At 39.9% G+C, this 25,827-nt stretch overlaps 1 protein-coding gene across 2 annotated transcripts in view; it reads right to left on the bottom strand.

Moving 5' to 3' along the window:
- Positions 1 to 25,827, bottom strand: part of TTC33 (tetratricopeptide repeat domain 33) — a 46,031-nt gene that overhangs the window by 11,997 nt on the left and 8,207 nt on the right. For both annotated transcript variants that reach the window (XM_021076656.1, XM_021076657.1), the window contains exon 3: positions 841 to 922. In XM_021076656.1, coding sequence (XP_020932315.1) covers positions 841 to 922 — 82 coding nt within the window. The remainder of the gene's footprint in view (positions 1 to 840; positions 923 to 25,827) is intronic.

Consider the following 25,827-nt stretch of genomic DNA (forward strand, 5'->3'; position numbering starts at 1 on the left):
AAACGGCATCATCTAAAATCCAATCCAAGGAGTGTCTGTTGTGGCTTGGGGTAATGAATATGACTAGTATCCATGAAGATGTGGATTCAATCCCTGGCCTTGCTCAGTGGGTTAAGGATCCAGCATTGCCATGAGCTGTTGTGTAGGTGTCCCAAACACAGCTCAGATCTGGCATCACTGTGGCTGTGGTGTAGGCCAGCAGCCGCAGCTCCGAATCGACCCCTGGCCTGGGAACCTCCATATCCCATGACTGAAGGCCAAAAAAACAATCCAATCCAGGAATTCCCGCTGTGGCACAATGGGATCAGCGGCATCTTGGGAGTGGTGGGATGCAGGTTTGATCCCCAGGATATGGTGGGTTAAGGATCCAGCATTACCACTGCTGTGGCTTAGGTCGCAACTATGGCTCAGATCTGATCCCTGGCCTGGGAGCTCCACATGCCTTGTGGCAGCCAAAAAAAAGAAAAAAAAAAAAAAAATCCGATCCATCCTCATTCTGAAGAAACTGAGTTATTGCTAAATCCACTACAATTAATTTCCAAGGAAAGCTAAACACATTTCATTTATTTAAGTGATCACAAGTGACTTTTTAAAAGATATGCATCTGCTCATATCTTACCCATAGTTAGGTTGAAATAAAAGTTAACTTCATTGTGAAGGCAAACAAATTTCAAATTTGATGCATAAAGAAGAGTCATAAATAATATGGTGACATATGTCTTTCTTAAATAAACTATATTTGAAAAAGAAAATGGGAGGAAATGCTCTTTTGGTTCATCATTGCTCACCAGACAAACAGTGCAATTTTATAACCAAAGTGAAATTCTTCATAGTCATTACCTGTGATTTCATCTCATACAGGGTAGCATCATTTGGGGTTAACTGTAGTGCTTCATCCCACTTCTGAATTGCCTCTCGATATCTATGGGTGTTAAAGTTATATCAATATTATATTTTCAGTAAGTTTTTCAAAAGACTCTATCAAATTTAAAAAAACAGATACTAAAAAATAATTGTTCATCAAGAAATATCTCTATTTAAGAACTGATATTTAGTTTTTTACGAAACTTCCATATTGTTCTTCATAATGGCTGCACCAGCTTACATGCCCACCAACAGTGTAGGAGGGCTCCTTTTCTCCACAACCTCTCCAGCATTTACTGTTTGTAGACTTTCTGATGGATCCTTGAAAATCTAAATATAGAACTACCATATGACCCAGCAATCCCACTCCTGGGTATACATCTGGAAAAAACCATAATTTGGAAAGATACATGCATCCCAATGTTCACTGCAGCACTATTTACATAAATAGCCATAACATGGAAGCAACCTAAACATCCATCAAGAGAAGACTGGATAAAGAAGAGGAAGTACATATATACAACAGAATATTACTCAGCCATAAAGAAGAGTGAAATAATATCATTTGCAGCAACACGGATGAACCTAGAAATTATCATACTAAGTGAAATCAGACAGAGACCAATATCATATGAGATCACTAACATATAGAATCTAATTTTTAAAATGACACAACAGAACTTACAAAACAGAAAGAGACTCCAAGATTCTGAAACCAAACTTATGTTTGCCAAAGAGGAAACATGGTGGGGGAAGAATAAATTAGGGGGTTGGGACTGATATACACACTATATATATAAAATAGATGAGTAACAAGGACCTACTGTATAGCACAGGGAAATTTACTCAATACTGTATAATGACCTATATGGGAAAAGAATCTGAAAAGGAATGGATATATGTATAACTGATTTACTTTGCTGTATGCCTGAAATTAACACAACTTTGTAAGTTAACTATATCCTAATAAAATAAATACATAAATAAAATGTAAAAAAGAACTGATAATACTGATATTTAAAAGGAAGAAAATTTAATAGATGAACGGAAAGGATAGCAAAAGAGGATAAAGCAAAATATAAGTAAAAAGACCTTGAAAATCTTTCTCCAACATTTTATTTTCTTTTTTTTTTTTTGCTATTTCTTGGGCCGCTTCCGCGGCATGTGGAAGTTCCCAGGCTCGGGGTCGAATTGGAGCTGTAGCCACCGGCCTACGCCAGAGCCACAGCAACGTGGGATCCAAGCCGCGTCTGCAACCTACACCACAGCTCACGGGAACGCCGGATCGTTAACCCACAAGCAAGGGCAGGGACCGAACCCGCAACCTCATGGTTCCTAGTCGGATTCATTAACCACTGCGCCACGAAGGGAACTCCCAACATTTTATTTTCTAGGCTAAGAAATCACCACCAGAACGTCTTTTTTTCTCATCAACCTCAAGGTCTACATATGTTGTCACTCATCTTAGATCTATTACAAAGGTATTTTCTCAAGAATTCATAATCCAATTGCAACCCTGGCTCCACTGCAGCAATCCAGCTGACGCAGACGATAATTTAAGATGTTGCCGGGTCATTTTGTAAAGATTCTTCAGTTTTCAGGTTCTTTATCTATAAGCTCCATGAGCATATGTCTTGTTTATCACTATCAACACATAAGTTTATGAGAAATGGGTACCAAAATGAAAAACAGTAAGAAGACAGTGATTGCCATCATGATCTTTTCATTGATGTTCTCTCAGTCATGACTCTTTTGAACTAACTTCTCTACCTAGAGGTCCTATAGACACCTCAAACTCAAATGCCCAAAACTGACCTTAGCACACACCATGCCAAATCTGCAGTAGCACAGCAGCACTTACTTTTTAAAAAACAAAGGAATGATTAAATCCTATATGGTATCCAAAGCAGTCATTGCCATAGCATCCTTCGCAAAGAGTTAACTCATGTTTACTTGAATATTTCTAGAAGAAGAAAGTTATAATTACCAGAACATTCTTCACTGCCATGAGTTGAAACTTCCTATCCTCTACTTTTCCCTCAATAGTACTAATTCTGTTTTTAAAGCTAAACAGAAAATATATAATCCACCGGTTTTCATTTCTGGCTACATACAGATGACATCAGGAGGTTCTGGAGGGGGGAAAAAATGTGTGTCTGTGCACGCACACGCGCACACACACACACACACACACACACACGCTGGATCCTGTCTCAGATCAATGAAAACAAATTCTTAGAGTAGGGCCCAGGCATCAGGTAATTTCTGAAATTTCCTCAGGTTATGCTAATAAAAATCAGGGCTGTAAACCACTAATATCTCTCATAGGCTATTAAGCCCTATCATGTGCTATCTTCTCTTGAATCACTTTTTGTTACCCTTCATTTCCCCTGTACATATTCTTGGGCATAATTTCCTACCTAAAATGTGAAGATCCAAATCAAATATAACAACCAAAATGTGGGCTCATTTGCATTGATCATTATTTAAGCAAGGAGCAGAAAACTAAAGAAATAAAGGCAGAATTTGGTAGAAAACACAAAGTTAGGAGTTCCCGTCATGGTGCAATGGAAATAAATCCAACCAGAAACCATGAGGTTGCAGGTTCGATCCCTGGCCTTGCTCATTGGTTAAGGATAGGCGTTGCCGTAAGCTGTGGTGTAGGTCACAGACACGGCTCAGATCTGGCGTTGCTGTGGCTCTGGCTTAGGCTGGCAGCAACAGCTCCAATTGGACCCCTAGCCTGGGAAGTGAGAAGCTCCACATGCTGCAGGTGTGGCCCTAAAAAGACAAAAGACAAAAAAATAAAAAGAAAGAAAGAAAGAAAATACAAAGTTAAAGAACATAAAAAAGTATATTCTCAGAGTTCCCGTCGTGGCGCAGTGGTTAACGAATCCGACTAGGAACCATGAGGTTGCAGGTTCGGTCCCTGCCCTTGCTCAGTGGGTTAACGATCCGGCATTGCCGTGAGCTGTGGTGTAGGTTGCAGACACAGCTCGGATCCCGCGTTGCGGTGGCTCTGGTGTAGGCCGGTGGCTACAGCTCTGATTCAACCCCTAGCCTGGGAACCTCCATATGCCGCGGGAGCGGCCCCAGAAATAGCAACAACAACAACAACAAAAAGACAAAAAAAAAAAAAAAAAAAAAAAAAAAAAAGTATATTCTCTGTCTCAGTTTTCATCCTGCTATAGCATTCCTTTACTAGTAAATAATACAAATGGCTAATATTGTCTCCAGTGTCTTATGCCATTGTGGCAAATGGCAAAAGGGCTATAACTATCTTAGAATAAGTTTACCACATTGCCAACTCCATGGCTAGAAACAGGGGTGAGAGTGGACAGAGTAGGAGTGCACATTATAAAGCCTGCCTTAGCTGTCACATGGATTGTAGCAATGGCTACTATTATTTTGTAGTAGCAGGCTATGTATAACTGAAAGCTGAAGAATTACTACACAATGGCTGGCAGTCTGAATATGCAGAAATGATCATCAGAACTACTATTAATATCTTCTTCCCTAACAGAGGCCCCTGCTGGTCCTGAGGAGATATTTGTTTGAAGATGGTATTTAACTCTGGTGAAAGACTACTTGAAATTTTATAACTACCAATGATTTGAAGACTGTGACTGTTGTTCATCTCATCTTTATGAAGCACGACCATGATTCTGTATGTTTTTCCCTGCCTCTGCCTAGAACAGCAAAATTATTACGTCACAAATCAAATCTCTATGAGTTCCCGCTGTGGTGCAACAGGCATCTCTGCAATGCCAGGATGCAGGTTCTGGCCCTGGTCTGGCACAGTGGGTTAAAGGATCCAGTGCTGCTGTAGCTGTGGCATAAATCGCAACTGCAGCTCAGATCTGATCCCTGGCCCAGGAACTCCACATGCCTTGGGGAAGCCAAAAAAAAAAAAAAAAAAAAAAAGAGAGAGAGAGAGAAAACCAAAACAAACAAAACAAAAACAAATCAGGAGTTCCTGCTGTGGCTCAGCAGAAACAAACCTGACTAGTATCCATGAGGGTGTGGCCCTCAAAACAAATACAAATCAAATCTCTAAGAACTTCACTAAGTGAAAATTATTTTTACAAAGGATTTTGCCAAACTCAAGCCTCTGGCTAGAGCCAGGGTCCAGTTGAGATAAGCAGTCTCACTGTCCTTCTAGCTCAAAGATCCCTTAAGAGTGCTCCATGCACTGCTCTGTTTTCTATGGACTCTGGTTACTCCTGCACAGTGTCAAGAGCCTAGCCTGCAAGGGCCTGAGTGGCTGGCACACAATTCTCCATATAGACTCCATCCTTAGCAGGTGGTAGACATAGACTGGCTAAACCACTGTGTCTCACTGTTAGCTTGTAGTTAACCTGAATGGGAATCTGAGGCCCAAATTTATTTATTTGTTTGTTTGTCTGTTTTAGGGCCACACCCAGGGCAAATGGAAGTTGAGGCTCAAATTCACTTACTTATTCATTCATTCATTTTAAAGCCATACCCAGGGCATATGGAAGTTCCCAGGCTAGGTGTCAAATCACAGCTGCAGCTGATGGCCTACACCACACCCACAGCAACGGCAGATCTGAGCCATGTCTGCAACCTACATTGCACCTCTCGGCAACGCCAGATCCTTTAACCCACTGAGCAAGGCCAAGCATCGAACCCACATCCTCATGGATACATTGATTCTTAACCTGATGAGCTACAATGGGAACTCCTCAAATTTATTTTTAAATAATTCTCATGCCGGTGTTAGCTTAGGCCCACCTAATGCACTTCAAGGTAAGTCCATTTAAGTGTCTTTTCAGGTGCCAGGAAAATTCTTTATAAATTCCCAGTACTTTATTAAAGCACCATCAACTACACAGAATTAATTAACTAGCTGCTTCTGTAGCTTTACCACCTATCAGAGAATACTACTTGGATTCATATAGTAACCACTAAAGGGAACCATTTTTATAGTCTTTCCTTTCCCAGCCCTCTCAGATAAAGCAGCCTCCTTTAAGCCAAATGTCCTTTGAAAAAAGAAGGATGGAAAGGAAAAGACACAAGGACTTCAGCCGGTATTCCACCTAGCAAAAAAGAAGATGAAAAGAAACATACAGAGAAGGAATGAGAAAGTCTGAACTTCAATGGTGGACTCTTTAAACCGCAGGGATAAAAACCACAGCTTACAGACAGGAGGGAAAGGGAAGGAGGAAGAAGATCTGCAGATCCCAGTGGGCCTCTTCCTTCTTTGATCTGCACATGCACATCTTTTAAGAGAGGCTAAGACTGCAAATCTATGCTGGCCACTAAGACACACTGGTAGCTTATGTTGGGTATTCAATATTCTTTTAATATAAAATGTTCTTATATCAGATTTTCCTTATGTTCCTTACCTAAGTAAATGACCATCTGTTTTGACATAAAAATTGTTTCCTGGGTATACAAATAGAGAAGAATCAGATAACAAAGGAAAGCACATGCACGGCACTGCAGGCATGCACACATACACACAAAGAAAAACTGAAGACACAATTTCACCACCCAAAGATGATAACAATAGTTAACATAGTTAACATTTCATTGTATATCCTTCTAGCTTAATATAATGTATATAATAGCACACACAAAACATTTTCTCAGGTTTTGATATCATCCAATGCTTTTCCCTAAAGCATAATGCTTAAAGACTGATTACTACTGTTCCAATGCAAAATTCATTCAAATGAATCCTCTATTATTGTTAGCCATTAATAGTTACCCTTTGGGAACCCTCCTGCACTGTTGGTGGGAATGTAAATTGGTACAGCCACTATGGAGAACAGTTTCGAGATACCTCAGAAATCTATACATAGAACTTCCATATGACCCCGCAATCCCACTCTTGGGCATCTATCCGGACAAAACTCTACTTAAAAGAGACACATGCACCCGCGTGTTCATTGCAGCACTATTCACAATAGCCAAGACACAGAAACAACCCAAATGTCCATCGACAGATGATTGGATTCGGAAGATGTGGTATATACACACAATGGAATACTACTCAGCCATAAAAAAGAATGACATAATGCCATTTGCAGCAACATGGATGGAACTAGAGAATCTCATACTGAGTGAAATAAGCCAGAAAGACAAAGACAAATACCATATGATATCACTTATAACTGGAATCTAACATCCAGCACAAATGAACATCTCCACAGAAAAGAAAACCATGGACTTGGAGAAAAGACTTGTGGCTGCCTGATGGGAGGGGGAGGGAGTGGGAGGGATCAGGAGCTTGGGATTATCACACACAATTTAGAATAGATTTACAAGGAGATCCTGCTGAACAGCATTGAGAACTTTGTCTAGATACTCATGTTGCAACAGAACAAAGGGTGGAGAAAAAAATGTAAATGTAATATATGCATGTAAGGATAACTTGATCCCCTTGCTGTACAGTGGGAAAAAAAAAAATAGTTACCCTTTGGTACGAACTTCCAACTATAAGATGAATAAGTTCTCAAGATATGTACAGTTTGGCATGGTTACTATAGTTAACAATACTGTATCATATACTTGAAAGTTTCTAAGAGAGCAAATCCTTTCTATTTATTTATTTATTTATGCTTTTTAGGGCCACACTCACTGCATATGAAGGTTCCCAGGATAGGGGTCTAATTGGAGCTACAGCTGCCGGCCTACACCACAGCCACAGCAACGTCAGATCCGAGCTGTGTCTGTGACCCACACCACAACTCATGGCAGTGCCGGATCCTTAACCACTGAGCGAGGCCAGGGATTGAACCTGCAACCTCATGGTTCCTAGTAGGATTCGTTTCTGCTGCACCACGATGGGAACTCCTAAGAGAGCAAATCTTAAATGTCTGCACCATACGCACAAAAAAGTAATTTTCTGAGGTGACAGATGTGTCAACTAACCTTACTGTGGTAATCATTTCAATATATATCAAATCATCACAAGGTACTCTTTAAACTTACACAATGTTATATGTCAATTCAACCTCAATAAAGCTGGAAAAAATTACCCTTTGGCCATTACAATTCTCTTTTGGAAGGAAGTCAGCCATGAATAATAGTTATTAAGGAAAAAACATAGTTTGGAGGTCAATATAATACATCAAATATCTATATTTGATGTAAAACTGCCTAGAAATGAGATCATCTTAGAAGGAAGGTTATATAACTCAAGATTCATTTGCGATTTCCTGTAATTAAGAAAAAAAGCAACAGAAGGGAAAATAAATATTATATTTACTTAACTATACAACTCTCCTTCAGATTTTCTATTAATATAATCTGTCAGGTTTACATGGGATGGTTCCAATTGGTTTAGTTGTTAGAACTAGGAATCTCTAATCAAAAATTCAAATGACACTAATACCCTTAAAATATAATGAGATTATATCTAAAAAACAAGTCATATTCATGCTGTTTGATCCTCTGAAACTAGCCTACATGTTTAACAATTATAATTATAATTTAAAATTTTTGGTCTTATAGTAAAGGAGGTGAATCTTCATAATGAAAAACATAGCAGTAGCCTCTCATGTCTCCTCTCCTCAATCTAGTCTCCAAAATACAGGCGTGCCTGTGGCAGAAGTTTCCAGACCAGGGAATGAACCCGTGGCACAGCAGTGACAATGCCAGATCCTTAACCCACTAGGCCACCAGGGAGTTCCCAAGTACTTTCCATTTGAACTATGTAAACAATAAGGACATGTATTTGCATAGTAATTATTTTCAAAACTTTTGTAAGGGACAAAGAACTTTTTTCCTTCAACAACTTATCTGAGATATGGAAACAACCTAAATGTTCATTGACAGATGAATGGATTAGGAAGATGTGGCACATATACACAATGGAATACTATTCAGCCATAAAAAAGAATAAGGTAATGCCATTTGCAGCAACATGGATGCAACTAGAGATTCTCATACCAAGTGAAGTAAGTCAGAAGGAGAAAGACAAATACCATATGATATCACATATCTGGAATCTAACATATGAACTTATCTACAGAAAAGAAACTCATGGACATGGAGAACAGACTTGTGGTTACCATAGGGGAGGGAGAGGGAGTGGAATGGACTGGGAGTTTGGGGTTAGTAGATGCAAACTATTGCATTGGAGTGGATAAGCAATGAGGTCCTGCTGGATAGCACAGGGAACTATATCCAACCCCTTGAGATGGAACATGATGGAAGATAATATGAGAAAAACAATGTTTATATATGTATAACTGGGTCACTTTGCTGTACAGCAGAAACTGGTGGAACTCTGTAAATCAACTATAATAAAAATTTGTTTTTAAAAAAGGCAAGTGACAGAATGGTGTATCTATTTAGAATGTTACCATTTATGATGTTTTAAAAGATCTATAGCCCCACATGCTTATAAATATAAAGATAATCTTGGGCAAGGTATCAAGAAACTGGTAACCGTAACTGCCTGTTGGGAAAGTGAACTAATAGACTAGAGGACAGGAGTTAAGGCTAGACTCTTTATCATATGTCCTATTATTACTACATTTGCTTTTTACAATTATGAGTATATATAACTGCCTTTTTCATTAAAAGTGTAATGGAGTTCCTGTTGTGGTTCAGTGGGTTAAGGACCTGACATCTCTCTGAGGATGTGGGTTCCACCCCCAGCCTCGCTCAGTGGGTTAAGGATCCAGTGTTGCTACAAGCTGCAACATAGGTAGCAGATGTGGCTCTGATCTGGTGTTGCCCTGGCTGTGGTGCTAGGCCTGCAGCTCCAACTCCAATTCCACCCCTAGCCCAGGAACTTCCATATGCCACAAGTGCAGCCATAAAAAGAAAAAAAATCTTTCAAGAATAAATTAAACAAACCATGGATCTGGGGAAGATCACCTACAGAGGGAGAATGGATAAGAGATAAGAGACTAGGGTTGGAATTCTCAAAATTCACAGTTCAAGCAAAAAAAGAAGGACCAGCAAAGATGACTGAGAAGCAGAGAAAGAAAGGAAGGAGGAAATTCAGGAGTGTGTCTGATTTCAGAGAAGCCTAGAGAGGAGTCAGACATAAAGAGAATGACCATGTACTGAATACGTGAGCGAGATCTATCAGCGTGTAGGTCATGGGTGACACTGGCCAAAACAGTATATTCTTGGAATGGTGGGAATGGAAGCCAGAATGAAGAGTAAAGTAGAAGTAAGGAAGCAGGGACCATGAATGCTGACACCTCATATGGGAAGTTTCTCGATGAACACCTGAGAGAAATGAGAAGATTACTGGGCAGGAATATAAGATCAAGTGGTAGCTGACACAGATGTCAAACACAACATGTTCAAACTGAACTCATCATCATCTCCTACTCTGAATTTACTCTACCCTTATGCCCCCGACTTAAAGAACAGCATCACCAAGTCATTAAGAGAATCCTGAAGCCATTCTTGCCTATGCTTTTCCCTGCCCTAGATAACATTAGTTTGCAATCCTCCAATTCAATTTCTTTAACCCACTGTCTTTGCTCTTATTTACTGTAGGTCCTCAGTCTCCCAAGACTGTCATTTCAATTAACCAGTCTTCCTGAGACCAGTCTTGCCTAACTCCAATCCATTTTCTACTCTATCTCAGAAAAAATTTTCCAAATACATTTTTGGTAAGTTCGCCTCCTGTTAAAAATAATTCAATAGCTCCTGGTTACCTTCAGGACACTCAAGTTCAAGCCTCTTACATTTTGCTAGGCACCCAACAGACATTCTCTGCTCCGAACTCCCCATTCACCTCTAGACACTCCTTTCACCTGACTTTGTACATTATGCTCCTCTGGGTTCTACTGAATTATTTTCCATACTCCAAAGGGATTTTTTTCTTGGCTTTGTACTTTTTGATCCCTACAACTGCAACACTGTTCTGTCTCTAATTCAGTTAATTCCCATTTGTCTTTCTTTTTTTTTTTTTGTAGTTTATATATTTTTAAATGATTTTTATTTTTTCCATTATAGCTGGTTTACAGTGTTGTCAATTTTCTACTGTACATCAAAGTGACCCAGCCACACACATATATACACATTCTTTTTCTCACATTATATCCTTCATCATGCTCCATCACAAGTGACTGGATATAGTTCCCAGTGCCATTCAGCAGGATCTCATTGCTTATCCACTCCAAATGCAAGAGTTTGCCTCTATTAACCCCGGATTCCCAGTCCATCCCATTTGTCTTTCATGACTGTTCTGATGCCATCTCCTCCCAGAAAATCATCTCAAACATGCTTTAATTCTTCCATTCTCCCATTTAGTTAAATGCCCTCCTTTTATATCATCCAATGAACTCTCTAAAACAGCACTCTTTATCAAGACAGCTTCCTTCTTTGTGTCACCCCAAGATGCTTATGTAATATTTTCTTTGTGGCATCAATGCCTAGCAAAACACTAAATAAATGTTCAGTGAGTAAAAATAAATAGAAGAGATTAATATATTAAGCTAATCTAGATGACGGAAGCAGAATATAAACAACAAACGGCAAATGATCCTGAACATAATTTTATCTTTGCTGAATCGCAGAACTTTTAGCTTTTGTGCAGCTTTAACTTTTTTTTTTTTTTTTTTTTTTGTCTTTTTGTTGTTGTTGTTGCTATTTCTTGGGCCGCTCCCGCGGCATATGGAGGTTCCCAGGCTAGGGGTCGAATCAGAGCTGTAGCCACCGGCCTACACCAGAGCCACAGCAACGCGGGATCCAAGCCGCGTCTGCAACCTACACCACAGCTCACGGCAACGCCGGATCGTTAACCCACTGAGCAAGGGCAGGGACCGAACCCGCAACCTCATGGTTCCTAGTCGGATTCGTTAACCACTGCGCCACGACGGGAACTCCCAGCTTTAACTTTTAATAATTTTTCCTGGAGTTCCCGTCGTGGCGCAGTGGTTAACGAATCCGACTAGGAACCATGAGGTTTCGGGTTCGATCCCTGGCCTCGCTCAGTGGGTTAAGGATCCTGCGTTGCTGTGGCTCTGGCGTAGGCCGGTGGCTACAGCTCTGATTCAACCCCTAGCCTGGGAACCTCCATATGCTGCGGGAGCGGCCCAAGAAATGGCAAAAAAAAAGACCAAAAAAAAAAAATTACAAAAAATAATTTTTCCTGATTATCTAAATTCTTGATGAAAGCAAAGTTGCACAGGCGTTTCCGTTACAGTGCAACGGGATCAGAGGCATCTCTGGAGCTCTGGGACACAGGTTCAATTCCTGGCTGGTCACAGTGGGTAATTGATCCAGCATCGACACAGCTGCCATGTAGGTCGCAACTGTGGCTCAGATGTGATCCCTAGCCTAGGAACTCCAAATGCTGAGGGGCGGTCATAAAAAAGAAAAAAAAAAGTTTTGTACATTAAACTCAAAAGCTCAAAACTTCATTCTAAATATAGTTGATTCCCATTCTCGGTAGTTATATTCTATAAAGTAACCACAAAGACTGAATTAGTGAATACTGAATCATTGCCACTAGGGTTCAGCAAGGCTCTGGTCACACCATTTTTATCAGCTGATGAACATATAACTCTATTTTACATGTGCTTCTGTTACAAAAGACATCTTATTTAATATATATTGCTGATTCACTAACACTGAACTCCTGGCCAGCACCACTGTAACTCAGGCCTGGATGAAGATACCTAAGGCACATCATAGCCTTCTCCTTAGCAACACTAGCCAGCACGTCTGCACTATGCTTGAAGGCCATTTTAAACAGCAAAATCACCAACAAAGAGCACAAAAATGTGGAAAACATAATATTAAACAGTCCACAGAGAGGATGCTTGTCTTCAGTATGAGAGCTGAAATAAAAAGGAGGGAGCATCACCTTGTTTGACTCAGCTGGGAACACACATATCTGGTAACTCAAACATTTCACAGCTCAGCGCATATATGCTAATGATATATGTGAAAAGCACCAGAATATTGATTTGGGGGTAACAACAAATGCAGAACCCATGAATGACTATGTGTAAGAAGAAATGCTACAGCATTCTGTCAATGTCAAATAAAATATAACTAAACACTAATGATCATCACTTTTTATGATTTTTATTTTTTATTTTTTCCATTAGAGCTGATTTGCAGTGTTCTGTCAATTTCTACTGTACAGAAAAGTGATCCAGCAGATATATTCTTTTTTCACATTATGCTCCATTATATTGCATCACAAGTGACTGGATATAATTCCCTGTGCTATACAGCAGGATCTCATTGTTTATCCACTCCAAAGTCAATAGTCTGCATCTAATAACCCCAGACTCCCAGGTCATCCACTCCCTCCCTCTCCCCCTTGGCAACCGCAAGTCTGTTCTCCAAGTCCATGAGTTTCTTTTCTTCCACTAATATCATGATAGAGTTCTATCATACAGTTTTATGTGCTCACATGGAAATACCAGAATGAATTTAAAAGCTATTCCTATACATTTACATTGCAGTAAATCTGTAGCTAACATTAAGATTCATCAATTTCCTTATTAAAAATGATATTGTCAAGAACATTAAGGTTTTCACCTTATTTTACATTTTTTCTAAGATTTACAATAATTGCTCCCCAAAAATGTTTAATGATAGAAATAACCTTTCTGGTTTAGTTTAGATTTTGTTATTGGAAGTGACTTACCTTTGTTCCATATATAATATTTGAAATTAAAGTTTACGTCCTTGATTTTGTGGGAGATTTCATAAAAAAATTATAATGATATTGAAAGTAGTTTTAGACAGATTGGACTCAAAATCGTTTGATTTCCAACATAGGTAGATAGGTTCCAACTTTTAGATAATATTTAATTTCCTGAATTAAACTCGCCCAAATCTCTATAAATTATTTTGGTTTCTCTGTCTAGAATTTAGAATAAACATTCTTTTTTTTTCCTTTGGCCACACCCATAGCATGTGAAAGTTCCAAGGCCAGGGATCAAACCTATGCCACTTTGCCAGATCCTTATCCCACTGAGCCACCAGGAAACTCCCTAGGATAACACTGAGAAGAAAGCAAGGAGAAAATAATGTGCATTTACATACAATAAGCACTCATGTTAAGGAACCTAATTTAAGATAGGAACCAACTTCAGATAAGCTCAAAAAGAAAGAAAAAAGAAGCAAAAACAAAAACAAAAACAAAAAACAAGGAGTTCCCGTTGTGGCGCAGTGGTTAACGAATCCGACTAGGAACCATGAGGTTGCGGGTTCGGTCCCTGCCCTTGCTCAGTGGGTTAACGATCCGGCGATCCGGCGTTGCCGTGAGCTGTGGTGTAGGTTGCAGACGCGGCTCGGATCCCGCGTTGCGGTGGCTCTGGCGTAGGCCGGTGGCTACAGCTCCGATTCGACCCCTAGCCTGGGAACCTCCATATGCCGCGGGAGCGGCCCAAGAAATAGCAAAAACAACAACAACAACAAAAGACAAAAGACAAAAAAAAAAAAAAGAAGCAAAAACAATGAGAGAGAAAAAATACACCTCCTAACTGCATAGTCTCTCAATTTAAGGAAAGGGGATCTAGATCAGGAAGAAGTATTGAGATGACGCTCAGACGAGAGTCCCAGTATGTTTTTACTAGGTAAGAGCAAGGGAAAACTACATAAACACACTTTAAAAATTAATACTAAACTGCTCTGAATTTTAGTGACACTCATTGAAATTATGTGGACAGAGGATTAGGTTAAGTCATAAAGTTTACTTTCAGTAATAATTTAAACTATTTACTTACACAAAAGAACAAACATGTCTTTAAAAATTCTAATTTATTACAGACAAGAACAAACAATTTATGGCAGATCAATTCACTCTGGAAATGGTAGGAAGGAGCTCTGAAATTACATGAAGGTGGAAACACACTGAATAAAGGTCATTTTCCAAAGCAAATTAAAACAACAATACCAACTTCTAACTAGTACAGGACATTTCTGAGTTGCGATTATAATTGAAAGCAATTACTCTGCTCTACTCCTTGCTACACTAGACAATGAGAATTTTCTGAAAATCTTCTAAAAAGTCGTAATTTTAATACCCCAACTTTTAACTTCAGATACAAGTCATTTAAAATATTTTACCACCTATATTACTCATTCATTAAGCATACATGTCACAAAATAAAATTCACAGGAAATTTATTCCAGTACTATTTGGATCAAGTAAAAATATTTATAAATAAATGGGCAGGACTATTGCCAGTTCCCTTATTTTAATGATAAGTATGAAAAAATCCAATATAGGCATAATAAATAGAACTCCCTTCACCTGGATGAACACACCCACTTCTCTTCTTGCCTCCTCAGAAAAGCCTTCTGTGACGCCTTATCAAAATCATTCCAGTGAACATTGGCTCATGGAATCCTGTTATTTACCTTTGCAGAATTACTGGAAATTCTACAAAGGTAAATAAGAAATAACTTACATTTATTTCTGTGTTTATTTAAACTAAAAGCTCTATGGAGACAGGGCAACAGGTACTGTGCTCACCAAGTTGTATGTGGCTGTGGCACCTAACACAGGGTGAACTGGGGCAACATGGAATGGCCCTGACCAGAAAATAGTGGCCACTGCCTAATCCAAACTTTTAAATTCCACAATTTAAAATGCAGTCTTAAAGGTCCTTATCCATTTCAGCATATTTGGAAAACCTAGTAATAAGAATAAAGTATACTTTTGTCCTAAAAAAGACACAAAATGAAAAACTTTGGAAATATGCTATATTCTATCTTCTCCCTCTGGAAAATTAAATTATTCCTTCATAATAATCCTTAAACTCATGATTCCCTAGTAGAGTACATTATATTCCATAGGATTTAACAGAAGCAAATTTATTTCCTACAGTCTTAGCCTATCTGCCCAACCTTTTTCTCCTATTCCCCACCACACCTCTGCTTTACTCAGCTGCACCTTCGCCCTGTCTCTACCCAAATATCACTCCTTTGTTCGCGTGGGTTCCTCAGTGTCCCAGTTCCAGTTCCTCCCCTTCTCATCCAGTCAAAGGCTCTCTCTCCTCTAAGACCAAGTTAAAATCCCCTTTTCTCATGAAGATAATGAGTATCACTTAACTGATCGCACAGGAACACTTATAAGCGAAGGTACTTTATGTTTCACATAGTGCTTTCCATACAGTTACTTAACATAAAATTATTTTCACAAAGTTAATTCACTTAGTCTCATGAAAGTCCTATAAAATTAAAAAAAAAATTTTTTAATCTTTTTTAGGGCCACACCCTCGGCATATGGAGGTTCCCAGGCTAGGAGTCAAATCAGAGCTGTAGCCACCGCACAGCAGCTATGCCACAGCCACAGCAATGCCAGATCCAAACCACGTCTGCTACACACACCACAACGCCAGATCCTTAACCTGTGGAGTGAGGCCAGGGATTGAACCTGCATCCTCATGGATGTTAGTCAAATTTGTTTCCGCTGAGCCACAACGGGAACTCCAAAAGTCCTATACAATTGGCATTACTTCTTGTCATTTTTCTGACAAAGAAACAAATGTAGAGAGCAGCTATAGGACTAGTCCAAAGGCACATGGTACTAACCCTACAAAAACCAGGATTTGAAGCTGGCTCTTATAACCACATGACCAATGCTTTCTCCAACTACCCTGATGTTCTTTTCATTTAGTTTTTCTCTAATTTTTCCATGTGTTTTTGTCTTCTCATTACTAATGAGTTCAGGGACCAAAGGGTGCACTTGCTTATATTCTCTACAAGACCCAGAACATGGCCAGGCACTTAGAAGGTGCTAGTGTCACAGATTCTACCTGTCTCACTTGTATTACTTTCTCCAAGGGAAGTCTTGGAAAGCAGCAGAGAGAAGCAAGGAAGACATGAGGAGCTAGCATGCCAACAATAAATCAAAAAAAAAAAAAAAGCTATGGGAAAGGAAACATGGGTAGAAAGAATCAAAAGTTTATTAGAATTCTAGACATAGCAGGGTACTTTAAGACACTGGGATGTCTGAAGTTTCAGGAGTTATTGTGGTTTTTGAAGAAGGGCCACAGTCAGCCTGAATATTTTAGGGTTTATGGACCATACAGTCTCTGTCATGACTACCCAATTCTGCTGTAGCACAAAATAAGCCACAGACAGGAGTTCCCTGGTGGCCCAGCTGTTAAGGATCCAGTATTGTCACCGATGCAGCTCTGGTTTGATGTCCAGCTTGGGAACTTACGCACATGGGCATGACCAAAAAAAAAAAAAAAAAAATCTGCCACAGACAACAGACAAACAAATATACATTTTGTGTTCCAATAAAACTTATTTATAAAAACAGTCTGTGGTGTGCCAACTCCTACTCTATTTAGCCCAGCCACCATTAAACTTTGCCACATTTGTCAAATGTTCTTTTTACTTTCAGTCCTATTTTCTACCTAACTCAACCAGGGGCAGTTATGATCTCATGGAAGGTGTTTATGGCAATTTCTGGAGGCCTTTTTGGTTGTCATTAAGACTTGGAGACACTAGTGACAGGGGATCAGGGATGCTACCATTCCACAAGGCAAAAGGCAAGCCTGGGCAACAAGAAACTGTTCTGCCCCAAACGCCAATAGCATCATTACTAAGGATGGCCCAACCTATCCACCCCCAAAAGCTGCTTATGCACCTAAGTTGTCCCAAAATATCAAATAAAACGAGAAGTTTAAGATGACACTGACCATCACTAGGTCCGTTTTTTTTCTCTTTTCATTAGCCAGGCATGCAAATATGCACATACATACACACATGCACACACGCAAACACGGACATACAGATTTGAGGAAAAAAGAAAAATGTCCTTTCCCCAGTTGCACTGCTTTGATTTTGAAAACATAGCCATGGCTGTCAGCAGAGACACTGCCAAATGAAATGTGCTTTGTACGTAGCCCAAGGTACATGAAGGTTTAAAGGAACAGGTGAGCTGCTTTCCCCTGGCTAAAGAGAAGCAAGAACTGGTGGGCATTCACTTCACTGCTGTCAGCTTGTCTGATTCTTTTCCTCCCTCATTTCTCTCTTTGATTGACCTCTCCTGGCCTACAAAGAAAAGGTGGCTCCACCTAGTTCCTCCATTTCTGGATCATAGGAAACTTGGCACCTAGTAAATCAAGGGTCTCTCATAATCTCCACAGCCTATCTCTTAATTCAACTTTGGTTTGGAACAGGCTGAACAGACACAGCCCGATTGCAGCTGCTGGATAGGAAGCATTAAAAGATAAAAAACTTGGTTTGAAGTCACTATGGTTAATAAGTGACCAAAGTCGGACTCAGCCAGTTTAAAGACAACCTTAACAGTATGCAACTGAACTAGCACAAAGAAGGAAGCAGAGTGAATAGTTCCAAGGACTGCACAAGGGCAGGGTAAGATAATACCCTACACTGAGGTAAAGAACAGCTGGTGACCAAGCCACATAAGTCAGCACATTTATTTACCAGACAGAAATATCAAAGTGTTTAGCCCTCTTTGCTCCCAATTAGATTGGTAATTTACTATAGCATCAAGTTTAATGAGCTATATAATTACCAACTTATTTATTTCATCAATATTTACTGAACATGAGAGCAGAATACTACTCTGGGCCAGGTACTATTCTAGGTACTGAGGATGCAGCATTCAGAAGATAAAAAAGGATGCTAGTATTCTTCTAAAGCTTACATCCTAAGAATGTATATGTGTGGGAAGAAGGCAGAGGAAGACAAACGTTTAAGTTAAAACCTGGGTAAGTGCCATGATGAAAAACACATGGAGGGATGTGATGGGGTGACCAAGTGGCTATTCAGGATGCACGGTCAGGAAAAGTGTCTCTGGGAAGGCACCTGAGCTGAGAGCCGAATGACAAATAGTGGCCAGCCAATGGAAAATCTGGAGAAGTTCATACCAGACAAAAGAAGAGCCCAAGGTTTGAGGCAAGGAAAGAAAACTAGCATGGTTATAAGAGGAGGAAGGGGGTGAAAGGTCAGAGAGGTAGTCCAAAGCCATGATCATGGAACTAGTAGGTCATGGTTATGAGTGTGGACTTAACTATATGAGTGATGGGGAATTCATCAAGTTTCCATGCAACACAGAGACATGAACTGATTCATATTCTGAAAAGATTAGGCAGGTCCAGAGGCGGAGGGGTATAAGGATGAGCATTGGGAGACCTGTTAGTTAGGAGACTACCAGAGAAACCTAGGCAAGAGATGACAGTAGATGAGACTAGGATGACAGCAATGAAAACAGAAGGGAGGATACAAGTGATTTGGAATTTGTTAAAAAGTCAACTCAGAGTTCCCTTGTGGTGTAAGGATCCAGCATTGTCATTGCAGCAGCTTGGGTCGCTACTATGGCACGGGTTCCATCCCTGGCCCAGGAACTTCCACAGGCTGCAGACGCAGCAAAAAAAAAAAAAAAAAAAAAAGTAAAGTTGTCTCAACTTGGATTGGATATGAGGAGTGAAAAAAAAAGAAAGGAATTCAAGATGATGTCTTAGCTTATATTACCTGGGAAATAAAGCTTGAGCACTAAGCTTAAGCTTATAGGCTAACTCTTTGTTGGGGGTATGATCCAAGGGAAGTAAGAGTAAGGAAAAAAAAAAAAGGAAAAATGAGGCAGGAAGGAGGGAGAATAAATACAAGGCATATGTTAGGCTGACAACAGCTTCAAAAACAAACACAGATGATTGCTAATTTTGTAGAACTTTTTCAGAGACAGTATGAACTTCTTTGTATTGGAAACAATCCAGTAGGGAAAGGAAAAAGAAAAATATCTACAGCCTCCCTTCCATCAGTCAACGTTGGCCCCATAAGGCTTTAACCTACTCACACTTCTGGATGTGTGACCCAGTCCCTCTAGAGCATCTACAGCTCTGACCTAGCCAGAGTCGAGGTGTGGGAATCTTTCATTATGAGTTAGCACCAACATGGGGACTCCCTGGTCTGTGATGACAGCAGCTGCCAGGACCTTATGGTAGTAAGAATGTTTGTAATAATCTATAATGAAAAATAATCTGGGAAAAAATATATGTAACTGAATCACTTTGCTGTATACCTGAAATTAACACAGTATCATCAATCTATTACACTTCAGTTTTTAAAAAAATATTAAAAAGATTATCATGAGCTGTCCAAGGGGCAGAGATGTGGAGGTGAGGGGCTGGTGATTAGCTCTGGACTGGCACATAAACCAGCAGAGAGAACTCTTGGCCTTGGGGCTTAAGTAACTGGACAAACGGTGGCACCTTTTATCACTGACATGGGCAAGACTGGAAAGGACCAGATGTTGGGAAGAAAAATCAAGAGTTCTGATCAGTACACATTAAGTGTGACATATTAATTAGACATTTAAGTGGGGATAAAGCAAGCACAGGAGACATAAGAGTTGGAACTGAGGTGGGAGGACAGCACTGCAGCGTATGTTTGGTAGTTACTGGCACAGACATACTACTGAAAGCAAGAGACAACATACATTTAAGAAGGGCAAGAATGTATACAGGAAAAAGCATTGTTTAAATATTGTGGCCCACCAATATTTATGAAATGAGAAAAAAAAGAGCAAGCAAAGAGGATTAACAAGCAGTGGACACTGAGACAAAAGAAAATACATGAGACTGGTGCTAAGGATTCACACACAGTATATTTAGGAAAGGAGGGCTCAGCTATGCTGAATGATGGTACCGTGAATGAGAACTGAGACCAGGTGACTGGGTTTGACAACACGGAGGTCATCAATACTCTCCACAAGGGTGGTTTCAGAGGACTAGTGCAGACAGAAACCGACTGAAATGGACTGAGAGGATGATTCATCAAGACATGGAGTGTGTAGTGAAGGGGGCACTGAGAACGGTAGGATGTGTGGAGTCTTTTTTTTTTTTTTTTTTCTTCTCTTTTTGCAATTTCTTGGGCTGCTCCCACGGCATATGGAGGTTCCCAGGCTAGGGGTTGAATCAGAGCTGTAGCCATCGGAGCTGTAGCGGCCGGCCTACGCCAGAGCCACAGCAATGCAGGATCCGAGCTGCGTCTGCAACCTAAAGGATCCGGCAGCTCATGGCAGTGCCAGATCCTTAACCCACTGAGCAAGGCTAGGGACCGAACCCGCAACCTCATCATTCCTAGTCGGATTCGTTAACCACTGAGCCACAACAGGAACTCCAAGGGAAGGTTTTTAAATGAGTGCTGTCAGGGTATGTTTGTGTACCAGTGAGAGGAAGCTGGGCCAGGGGGAGGCAATATACAGGTAGGGGAATAGGAGGCAGAAACTATAAGGTATAAATATAAAGTAAGCTACAAGGGAATATTGCATAACATAGGGAATATAGCCATTATTTTATAATAACTATAAATGAATCACTGTTATACACCTGTATCTTATACAATATTGCACATCAACTACACTTCAATTAAAAATACAAGGCTACTATTCACAATAGCCAGGACATGGAAACAATCCAAATGTCCATCGACAGATGATTGGATTCGGAAGATGTGGTATATATACACAATGGAATACTACTCAGCCATAAAAAAGGATGACATCATGCCATTTGCAGCAACATGGATGGAACTAGAGAATCTCATACTGAGTGAAATGAGCCAGAAAGACAAAGACAAATACCATATGATATCACTTATAACTGGAATCTAATATCCAGCACAAATGAACATCTCCTCAGAAAAGAAAATCATGGACTTGGAGAAGAGACTTGTGGTTGCCTGATGGGAGGGGGAGGGAGTGGGAGGGATCGGGAGCTTGGGCTTATCAGACACAACCTAGAATAGATTTATAAGGAGATCCTGCTGAATAGCATTGAGAACTATGTCTAGATACTCATGTCACAACAGAAGAAAGGGTGGGGGAAAAAACTGTAACTGCAATGTATACATCTAAGGATGACCTGACCCCCTTGCTGTACAGTGGGAAAATAAAAAAAAAAAAAAAATACAGGCTAAAAAAAAGAGCAAGAAAGAATGATGACATCAAAATGAAAGGGGATTTTAAGAACAATATTCCTGAAAAGGCAAGAAAGGATATGGAGTTCCCGTCGTGGCTCAGTGGTTAACGACTCTGACTAGGAACCATGAGGTTGCAGGTTCGATCCCTGGCCTCACTCAGTGGGTTAAGGATCCAGCATTGCCATGAGCTGTGGTGTAGGTTGCAGATGCGTCTTGGATCCCACGTTGCTGAGACTCTCGTGTAGACCGGCGGCTACAGGTCCAATTTGACCCCTAGCCTGGGAACCTCAATATGCCATGGGAGCGGCCCAAGAAATGGCAAAAAGACAAAAAAAAAAAAAAAAAAAAAAAAGATAAGGTCTAGTGGAGGGGTGGGTTTTGATAAAAACAGGGGCACTTCATTACAACATTGTGAAAGCAGATGGCTTGGATGCAGACACACTCAGATTAGAAGATGTGGTGGTAAGAATAAAAAGGCATTCTACACTGACTCCATCTATCTCTTCCACAGAACATGAGGCAAGATCACTGCCATTAAAATATACCCAGGCTATCACTCAACACAATGTGTTTCACACAGCCAGATCACCACAAGTTCACTTCGTAGATATGCTTTTCTAGACAAGAGACAAAATTCATGGTAAACTCAATTATATTCCTGCTCCACACACATACATATTAATTCTCAAAAGGAAACATCAGACCACTTCGCTACCCAATCAAGTATCACCACCTAGTGGTTGAAACCTTAAAAGCCAACATATCAAAGTTGGGACCCACATTGTGATTCTTAAAAAGATACACCTTAGGTAATAATAACTCTAGGAAAAGATGTCTGAACAAAATAATTTATAAAAAAAACTTTAAAAGTACCTGATATATACCAATCACTCATAAAATCTTAAATTATCTAAAGTATATTTATTGAGGAAGTTTTCTTGAGGTTCAAAATCCAGCATTCCCACAGCTGTGGCACAAGTGGCGACTGCAGCCCAGGTTCAATCCTTGGCCCAAGGAACATCCACATGCCAAAGATGTGCCCCACCCCACCCCACTCCCCACCGCAAAAAAAGTAAATTTAGGAGTTCCCGTTGTGACTCAGTGGAAATGTATCTGACTAGCATCCATGAGGACGCAGGTTTGATCCCTGGCTTAGTGGGTTAAGGAACCAGCATTGCCGAGAGCTGTGGTGTAGGTTGCAGACTCAGCTTGGATCCAGCACTGCTGTGGCTGCAGCATAGGCCAGCAACTACAGCTCCGACTTGACCCCCAGCCTGGGAACCTCCACATGCAGCAGTTTGGCCCTAAAAAGACAAAAAAAAAAAAAAAAAAAGGGACATTTACTGAGTGCTTATGGAGTAGGTATTAGGTGGCATGCTAAACTCCTTTACATGGACTTGCTCTTTAATCCCATAATAGTCTATGAGGTAAGCGCCACCATTTTACATTGAAGGAAACTAGAAACTGACACTTAAAAGGTTGCCCAAAATTTATACAAATACAAATGATAAAGCTAGGATATGAACAAAATGAAAATGACTTCAAAATCCAGACCTGTAATCACTAGACTCACTCTACTATAAGACACCAACATTACTTAGGGCTTGGGTAGAAAAGTAAACCAGTCTTTGGTTAGAAAGAATCATGAACACTATACAAGGCAGAACTTCAGAATTTAAAAAACATTCCACTGCAAACCAAGTTTTCTAAGACTATAGATGGCTACTCATGAAGGAAACTGGATGGCAGGAGACTGGTGCTCAAGAACTGTGCCCCCTTTGGAGGAAGAATGACATTAATGCACTTGGTTCACATGCTGTATTCAATGTGCTCAAACAAAGCTGTTAGATGGCCAAATAAAACTAAATGAGAAGATCTTGAGGCTAAAAAGAAGAAAATCACAAGGCAAAAGAATGTATCCCAGAAAGTAGAAGGAGCTCCCTCCTTTCCATCCATCAACCTTCCTCCCTCCTGCCTTCTCTAGCAATTCCTCTGGAGGCATCCCGACTTTTCCACCTTCTCTAAGGATCGTCACGCATTCCAAGTTCAAAGCTGTTCCATATTTTGTTGCTTAATCCTCACCATCATAGGTTTACAGGGAAAGGAACGAGACTAAGTGTCATACTCTCAAGCAGGAGGAAGGTGGGAAAATTCTGTTCCCTAAGGCCCTGTGTGGTGGGAATCAGAGATAAAATATGTTCTCAGAATACTATGTTCTAATCTGGAGTGGAAAATGTATATTCCTATAGATACAATGCAATATATAGTAGTTAATGTACAAAAACTTACTTAGCCATAATATAGCACGACAAGGCAGCCTTATAAATATTCAATAAGTATTTACTGAGGGCCTGGTAGGTGCCACAAATTGTTCTAAGAGCTTAAGATAGAGTCCAAAAGTTTGTCCAGACAAAGTCCCTACATTCCTGGAGCTGACGTTTCTACAGAAGAGAGAGAGGAGTTCCCACTGTGGCCCAACAGGATTGGGGCATCTCTGGAGCACTGGGACCCAAGTTCGATCCCTGGACCAGCACAGTGGCTCACATCTGATCCCTGGCACAGGAACTCCATATGCTGTGGGGTGGCCAAAAAAGAAAAAAAAAAAAAAAAAAGAAGAAGAAGAAGAGAGACAAACAAGCAGGCATATAAGATAATTTCAAAAAGGGAAACCTACTGAAAGAAAATTTAAAAGGCCAATGTGATGGAGAAAGAGGGTGTGCAGCGGTGCTACTTCACAAACTGGGGAGGCAGGGAGGGGCTCACTGAGAAGAGCACACGTGAGCAGAGATCTGAAGGACAAGATGATAGACACCAGAAAACAGGAAGTAAGAGCTTTTCAGACAGAGTCACAAGACAAAGTTGTCCAATAGGGCTGTATTCAAAGCTCTTCAAAGGGCAGGCCAGTGTGGCTAAAAACAGTGAAAATGAGGATGGTTTAAGATGAAGCTGATTTGGAAGACAGGGACTGAGTTTTATTTTTTATTTTTATTTATTTTTATTTTTTGTCTTTTTAGGGCTGCACCTGCAGCATATGGAAGTTCCCGGGTTAAGGTTCAAATCGGAGCTGTAGCTGCCAGCCTACACCACAGCCACGACAAGGTGGGATCCTTAACCCACTGAGTGAGGCCAGGGATCGAACCTGTGTCCTCATGGATGCTAGTCAGATTCATTTCCACTAGGCCATGACAGGAACTCCTTATTTTTAATTTAACTTCACTATTCTTCCTTGTTTATTTTCTATTCCTCACAATCAAGTTTACTGTTCTCTCAGTTAATTTCAGACAAGACTATGCAGCAAATAACTAACTTTACTGAAAAATAAAAACAAAATAAATTACCACACACACAAAAATTAATGTTCTCTTAGATATTTTTAAACTATTATTTCCATTTATTTTTGGCTTAGAATAGCTGAACCACTCGTTTCTACCAGATTCCTTTAATTCTGTTATCTTCTAAAGCTGTGCATACATTTCTCCAAAACAAATGCTAAAGAGCTAAAAAAAACTTAATCATCTCACAGTGTTGTCCATTCAAAATAAAGCATTCAATCCAGCTGACTTCAGTGAAATGACTCAATGTTTTGACATGCAGGCCAAAAAAAAAAAAAAAAAAACATAACAAAAAAACACAACAAGAGTTATTTTGTTTATCCACAAAGTTGCTATCTCTCATCTACCACAGGAAATTCAAAGGGGATCCCATGGCAATAAGTGAATAGCTTTTCCATTCTACACACTAGTGTGGTCTAGAAAAACAGATAAAAACAACAAAGTTAATGAACTTTTAACAGGCACTTACAGGAATTTCTAAAGATGTTTTATGGATGTTCTGAAAATGATTTCATAAATGTGGAAAATTTAGTTGGTTTTCCTCTGACTAAGACAGAATGGCCAATTTTGCAAAGTTCTGCAGGAGAAAAATCTTTGTGCCTAAAACATCACAAATGAGAATTCGTAGTCTAACTTGAGGCTGTTAAGCTGCTTACTGTCGTTGACTCTGATTTAGTTTCTATCTCGCACTCTCAATTTGAGGTGCTATTATAGTTTAAGCATTATTTCACATTTGGTTTCTTTTTCTTTTTTCTTTTTTTTG

The sequence above is a fragment of the Sus scrofa genome, chromosome 16 (genome assembly GCF_000003025.6).
Source record: "Sus scrofa isolate TJ Tabasco breed Duroc chromosome 16, Sscrofa11.1, whole genome shotgun sequence".
Lineage (NCBI taxonomy): Eukaryota > Metazoa > Chordata > Mammalia > Artiodactyla > Suidae > Sus > Sus scrofa.